At 51.7% G+C, this 6,814-nt stretch overlaps 1 protein-coding gene across 1 annotated transcript in view; it reads left to right on the top strand.

Annotated features, from left to right (window-relative positions):
- Nucleotides 1–4,693: 4,693 nt before the first annotated feature.
- The window catches only part of DLEC1 (DLEC1 cilia and flagella associated protein), a 73,308-nt gene continuing 71,187 nt past the window's right edge, over nucleotides 4,694–6,814 (top strand). The window contains exon 1 of the mRNA XM_057315868.1: nucleotides 4,694–6,514. Coding sequence (XP_057171851.1) covers nucleotides 5,885–6,514 — 630 coding nt within the window. The 5' untranslated portion in view covers nucleotides 4,694–5,884. The remainder of the gene's footprint in view (nucleotides 6,515–6,814) is intronic.

The raw sequence follows: 6,814 nt of genomic DNA, 5'->3' as shown, positions 1-6,814 counted from the left end.
CCCTCTCTCACAGGCTGCCTGTGAGGCACTCCGCCTGCTTCTGCTGGGTGCCAGCCTCTGCGGGGAGTGTGACTGTGCGTCTTTGGGTGGAGGGGCTGGAGGGCCCAGCAAGAGGCTCTGTACCCAACCACAGAGTTGCTGGCTTCTGCTCCCTCCACCCTAAACAAGCAGGGCCCTCTGTGGGCCCAGCCCTGGCCAGGAGCCGTAATTACCCGCCCCAAAACCCAGCTCCCAGTTACCTCAGCAAGATGCCCTGAGATCCTGGTGACTCACAGGATTTTTGGCAGGCTCACTTAGTGTGTAGAGAGGGGCCACGCATGCCCAAAGCCGTGCTGTCCTACGGTGGAGTTTCAGGCATCTTGCCACCTCAGCTGACCATCCTGTCTTCAATGTGTGTGTGAGGCTGGGTGCAGGCGAAGGGGACGTCTGGGATGACTGGGGACAGGTGAGACCCAGTGAGACCTAGTGTTAGGGGCGTGCCTACCTCCAGGCAATTCCCTTGGCCCCTCCAGCACTACCCCATGTAGAAGTCAGGCCAGGGGCAGGATCAAAGCCATGAATGTCAACTTTCAGGACTGTCGGGCTCCCGCTGTGCTTCAAGGCTGCCCCGCCCAACCCTTCCCCCAGAAACGCAGACCCAGGCAAGCTTGAGTAGGTGGGGGGGCAGGAGGGTTATTCTGTCCCTCCTGGTCTTTGGAGCCTCTGTCCCAGGGCATGGGGATGAGGGGCTGTTTAAACCGGCCCTGCCCTTTCCTGCTGTGAGACTTTGAGCAAATCCCTTCATTTCCGCGATCTCCACAGTCAGGGGCTGCAGCGCCCTTCAGAATCCGATGGAATAGCAGATGTTGGCTACCTGGTACAAATTAGCGCCTGCTGGACAGACATACGCTGGCATCCGATGTCCCCACAGCTGTCCCCTACCTGGCCTCCTCTACCGAGCCTGGTGATCATGGAGCCCAGCCTCAGGCTCTTGGTCTGAGGGCATGCCCCTGATGCTTGCCAGGGCTGGAAAACCCCATCTGAATTCCTTCCAGAGGGTCCTGGACCCAAATCCAGACGCGTCAGGAGGAAAAGTGAAGGCGGCCTATGCCAAGGAAGCAGCTGTGTTAAGTGTGTGTGGTCAGGTCATGCCAGGAAGACAGTACTGACCGTGCAGGGATCCAGGATGCAGTGATGGACCACAGGGTGTCTGGACCCACTGGTTCTCCCAAGATGATATGGGATGACTTGGGGTTACTTTTCCATAATTACATTTGTGGGATTTTATAGTATATTTGCTTATGACTGTAACTGATGTTTCCTTGAACGTGGACTAAGTCCCAGTGCTCACCTCCACCCTATCCCACCCCACAGGCAGAGTCTAGTGCTAGGTGGGGGGAATGGTCAGGAGACGGGCTCTCAGACCTTCCTCTGAGGGAGGAGACACGCTTAATTCTGTGAAGCGAAGAAGACACTGCTCTATTTCATTTGTTTAGCAAATATTTATTGGGCACCTACTATGTGCCAGGCACTGTTCTAGAGGCTTGGGAATCACCAGTGAACAAAATACACCCCCAACCCCTGCCCTTGTGGAGCTTAACTTCTAACAGAAAGAAAAGAGACGCCATAATAAACATAAGAAGTGAATTGTGGGAATTCAGGAATGGGAGAGGGTTAAATTTTAAATAGGTTGGATCTTACAGGGAAAGTGACATTTGAGCAAAGACTTGTAGGAGGTGAGAGAGTGGGCCATTTGGGGATATCTGGTGAAGAGGATTCCAGGCAGAGAGGACAGGCAGTGCCAAGGCCCTGTGGCAGGAATCTGGCTGGTGTGTCGGAGGACTGGCAAGGAATCCAGTGTGGCTGGGGCAGAGGAAGAGGGATAACGAGAGGGGACAAGAGTAATGGGGACACATTCGGCTGGGCCTTCTAAGGGCTTCCCTTGTACACTGGGAGAAATGGGGAGCACTTGGAAGGTTTCAAGTCAAAGAGGACATGATCCAACTCATATTTAAAAAGAATCACTCTGGAGTGCCCGGGTGGCACAGTCGGTTAAGCATCTGACTCTTTTGATTTCAGCTCAGGTCATGGTCTCAGGGTTGTGAGATCGAGCCCTGCATCAGGTTCTGCCCTGGGCGTAGAGCCTACTTAAGATTCTCTCTCCCTCTCAAAAAAAAAAAAAAAAAAAAAAGAGAGAGAGAGAGAGAAAGAAAGAAAAGAAAAAAGAATCACTCTGGCTGCAGGAAGGAGGAGTACCATCGGGGAGGGGCAAGGACTGAAGCAGGGAGCTCAGAGAGGAGGCTCTTGCAGAGTGATTCAGGTGAGGCAGATGGTGGCTCACACCTTGGGGGTGGGAGTAGAGGTCATGAGAAGTGGTAGGATTCTGGAAATATTCTGATGGGAGAGCCAGCAGGAGTTACTGGTGGGGGCCATGAGAGAAACAGGAGTCAAGGCTTCCGGTTTTTGGCTGGGCCAACAAGTTACTGATAATTGAAACGGGGGAAGGCTGAGGAGGGGCAGCTGCTCTATTCTGGATGTAAAAGTCTGAGATGTCTTCAGATAGCCGAGACGAGACGTCAAATATATGGTGGATGCACAGATCTGGAGTTTGGGAAGGAGATGAGAGCTGGGGGTAAAATTTGGGATATAGTTGAAAATATGTTAAAAATGTCCATCATGGGGCGCCTGGGTGGCTCAGTCAGTTAAGTGGCTGCCTTTGGCTTAGGTCATGATCCTAGAGTCCTGGGATCAGCCCCATGTCAGGCTCCTTGCTCAGTGGGGAGTCTGCTTCTCCCTCTTCCTCTGCCCCACCCCCTGCTCTTGCTTGTGGTCTCTCTCTCTCTCTCATTAACTCTCTCTCTCTCAAATGAATAAAATCTTAAAAACAAAACAAAAAATGTCCATCATGCTCTCACAGGATGCAGGTGGGAGTCTACTCTGAGATAATCTTTCTGGAGGGCAATTTGGCAATATGTCAAATATTAATAAGTACATACCCTTTGGCTAAGCAGTTCTAATTCCATGATATGATCTTATTATCTGATTCTGTGATCTCATCTGCGTGTTAGGTAGAAAAACATTACTTGGTTAAATAACCTTATTTCCATATGGTGGGTTGTCTTGTGTCTGTTTTAAAAACAAATACACAAACAAAAGTTCTGGTCAGCAGAACAGGTTATAAAATGAAGAAGGCAGCTTAAGGGATTCCCTTTGTGCTAAGAGGTCTGCCTGGAGGAGGAAGCTGGAGAGTGGTTCCAAAGGTGGCTCGAGCCCTTTGTTTCTGGTGCAGGGTTTGAACCATTCCTTTGGTCAGTGAGAGTTATCAGGCAAGCAGAAATCGAATGCTGGAGGCAGAATCGGGGATGGATCCAGCCGATCAGGCAGAGAGAGACCAGTGGTAGAGGGAGATGTGGGGAGCACAGAGGAGAGGGAGAAGCCAGGCAAGAGAGGAAGAGGCAGCAGCAGGTACTCCTGGAAAGCCCAGGATGACCAGGACAGAGGAGTGGCCGCTGCCGCTGGAGGAACTGGATGGCTGCTGGAGACCTCAGCCTGGACAGAGCAGGGTGAACTAAAGCCAGAGGGTGGGAGGGGTCACAGAAAAAGGGGAAATGGCTCCCGGGCCGAAGCTACTCCTTGTGACCTTCTCGAGGCTGTCTGGAGGCAGCTCGGAGAGGCCAAAAGTGTCAGCAAGAATCCACTGTCCTGTCTTTCCCCGAGATGGGTAAGGGGGCCAGGGAGCCTCTGTGGAGAAGGGTGCAGCTGGGGGAGAGCCAGAGCAAGGTCCTCTCTGAGGACTGGAAAGGTACTGGAAAGGACAGATGAGGGAGCCAGGCCTACCCAAGAGAAGCGGAAGTGGCCCAGGTCAGTGGGCAAACATCCTGGGGCTCATCTCAGGAAGTGGGTTTCAGCTGCAAGGCAAACCGACTCACCCCAGGAGGAAAAAGCAGCTAGTTGGGTCAGCTGTGAGCAGAAACCATAGTATGCCAATGATGCCAGTCCATGTGATGTCAAGCGGCTGGCCTGGGCAAGCCTGGTCCTTTCTCCCATTTCAGTGGAGACAATCCCTCCCCTGGTTGCCCACACGTGATATCTGGGAGTCATTCTGGGCTCCTCCTCTTTCTCACGTCCATTATCCATCAGTAGGTCTTGTGACTTCTCCCTTTTTTAGGTCTCCAATCAATTCCTCCCCCTAATCCAAGCTCCTAATTCATCTTTTTCCTAACCTCTGCATGAATGCAGTTTCCTAATCCATCCATAGTTTCCTAATCCATCACCCTGACACCTTCTGCCTCCCTCCAGCCTGTTCTTTACGGCAACCAGAGTGATCTTAGTAATACGCAGAGGTGACCATGACATGCCCAGCTGAAGACCCTTGATGGCCCTTCTAAATGGACTCAGAATAGCTTAAATTCCCTAATGTTGCCTACAAACCTGCTTATGATCTGGCCCTCACCTCCCAGCTTCATTCCTCCTGCTCTAATTCTTAAATTCCACTCCTGAACTTCCTCCATTTCTTCCCATATGCACTTTCTCTCGTTCCACTTTTATACAATGGTTTCCCTCTGCCCAGAATGCCCGTTTTCCTCCTCTCCTGGCTTATTTCTACTCATTCTTTTTTTTTTTCCTTCACTGTTTAAAAAACTGGAGTATAATTTGTATGCAGCAAAATTCATCCTTTATGGTCCTGCGGGGTTTTACAAATTCATACAGTTGTGTAACCATCACCACAATAAAGAACAGTTCCCTCACCCCAAAGAAATTTCCTCAGGCTCCTTTGGAGCCAACACTAACTTCCATGACCAGCTCCTGGCAACCACTGATCTGTTTTGTTTTGTTTTTGTTTGTTTTGTTGTTGGCTCCACACCCAGCCTGGAGCCCAATATGGGGCTTGAACTCACGGCCCTGAGATCAAGACCTGAGCTGAGACCAAGAGTCTGATGCTTAACGGACGGAGCCGCCCGGGCCCCCCGATCTGTTTTCTGTCCTGAATTTTCCAGAATATCCTAAAAATGGAATCATTATGTAAATAGCCTTTGGAGAATGGTTTCTTCTACCAGCATAATGCATTTGATATTCACCTCTGCTGCTGTATGTATCAACATTCCTGTTTCCTCTTTATTGCCGGGAGCGTTTGTTGTATAGATGTACCACAAGTTATCCTTTAGCCGGTGGATAGAACATTTGGGTTTTTTTCCAGGTTTTGGTGATGATAAAGAAAGCCATCATAAACATTTAGGTACAGGGTTTTGTGTGCACGTAAGTTTTCATTTCCCTGGGAAGATACCTGGAAGCGGGCCTGCTATATGCGTAACTTTCTAAGAAGCTGCGAAACCATTTTCCAGAGCTGCTGTACTAGTGTGTATTCCCGTGGCAAAACGACAGTTGGAGTTTCTCCACATCATCACTGGCACTCGCCTGGTACATTTATTTATTTAGCCAACTTTCTGACATTCTACTAAGTGTGCAGTGGCATTGCACTGTGGTTTTAATTTCCACTTCCTTGATGACTAAGGATGGAGAGTTTAAAAAAATCTCTGCCTGGTCTTCACTTTGTCCAAAAAGCCACTGTTCGCGCTCCCTCTGTAAAATGATTAAGTTCCTGTCCTTTGTGGTTCCCTGACAAACAACATTTATTGCCACCTTGGGCTTAACCCACTAAACTACCAAACTATGATTGTTTTCCAGTGTCCTCCCTGCTCACCACCCTGGTTTCCGAGTCTAGGTCTCTCTCTCTCTCTCTGTCTCTCTCTCTCTCTCTCACACACACACACACAAAGACTGAGGGCAGAGGCAGCATCTTACTTCCTTTGCTATCTTCAGCTCCCAGCACAAACCTGAAATAGAACCTTTACACAATAAATATTAAACGAGTGAATAATTACTTAACAAATTAGAGAATGGACGCATGAAGAGAGGTAGTCAGGAGCCAGGTTTTGCAACCACTGGCCTGGCTCTGCCAATGAACCATTCTCCACACGTGCCTCACACTATGCTCACTTCAACAAGGCCGACGCAAAAGATACGAATATTTATGACGACGACAACACCGAAGGCACCCCCCGCGGAGAGAGGCAAAGCGGAAGGGGCGCAGCCGGAAGCGGAAGGGCGGCAAGGAGTTAGCGGCGTCTCAGTTGCCATGGAGACGGGAAGAGCCAGAGATCTGCAGTCTGCAGAGTCCGAGTCGTACGCATTCCGGGGCGCTACGTGGACGCCAACCTCACACCTGGCCGGGATCCGCAGCCCCAGCGAGTCCACCCGGCTGTCCTCCTTAACCTACTCCGAGACCTTTCACTACGGCTTTGGGGGCCGGGCCCGCCGCGTGGGGCCCCTCACGCTCCAGCCGCTCCCCGAGCCGCAGCTGCTGAGTCTGCGCCCCACCTCGCTGCGCACCCAAGACATCTCGCACTTGCTCACCGGGGTTTTCCGCAACTTGTACACTAACGAGGTGATCGGTGAGGACCTGAGCGCGAGCTTGATCAAGGCCCGCGGCAGCGAGGATGCGCGCCACGAGGAGTTCGTGGACGAGCTGCAGCGGGTAAGGCGGCCCCGGAGCCCCGCGCGCTCCCTGCCGGTGCTCACCGAGAAAGCGGTGGCGTCGCGTCCGCGGACAGTGCGGGGGACCCAGGGCGCGCCCCTAGAAAGGCAGGGGACTCAGCCGCTCGATAAGTGCCAGCACCTGCCGGGTGCCAGGCCCTGGGGATGCAGCTAGGAAAGCGCAAAGTCCCTGCCGCAGTGGTTGGGCGGTCTAGTGGAAGGGCAGGCTATCCGCACGTTTACATAAATACGTGCATAAGGCATATGTCTGCAGCACCTATCCATCTTCATTTGTCTACGT

This window comes from Ursus arctos, unplaced genomic scaffold (genome assembly GCF_023065955.2).
Source record: "Ursus arctos isolate Adak ecotype North America unplaced genomic scaffold, UrsArc2.0 scaffold_20, whole genome shotgun sequence".
In the NCBI taxonomy this organism is placed as follows: Eukaryota; Metazoa; Chordata; class Mammalia; order Carnivora; family Ursidae; genus Ursus; species Ursus arctos.
This window is presented reverse-complemented; position numbering and strand designations above follow the sequence as displayed.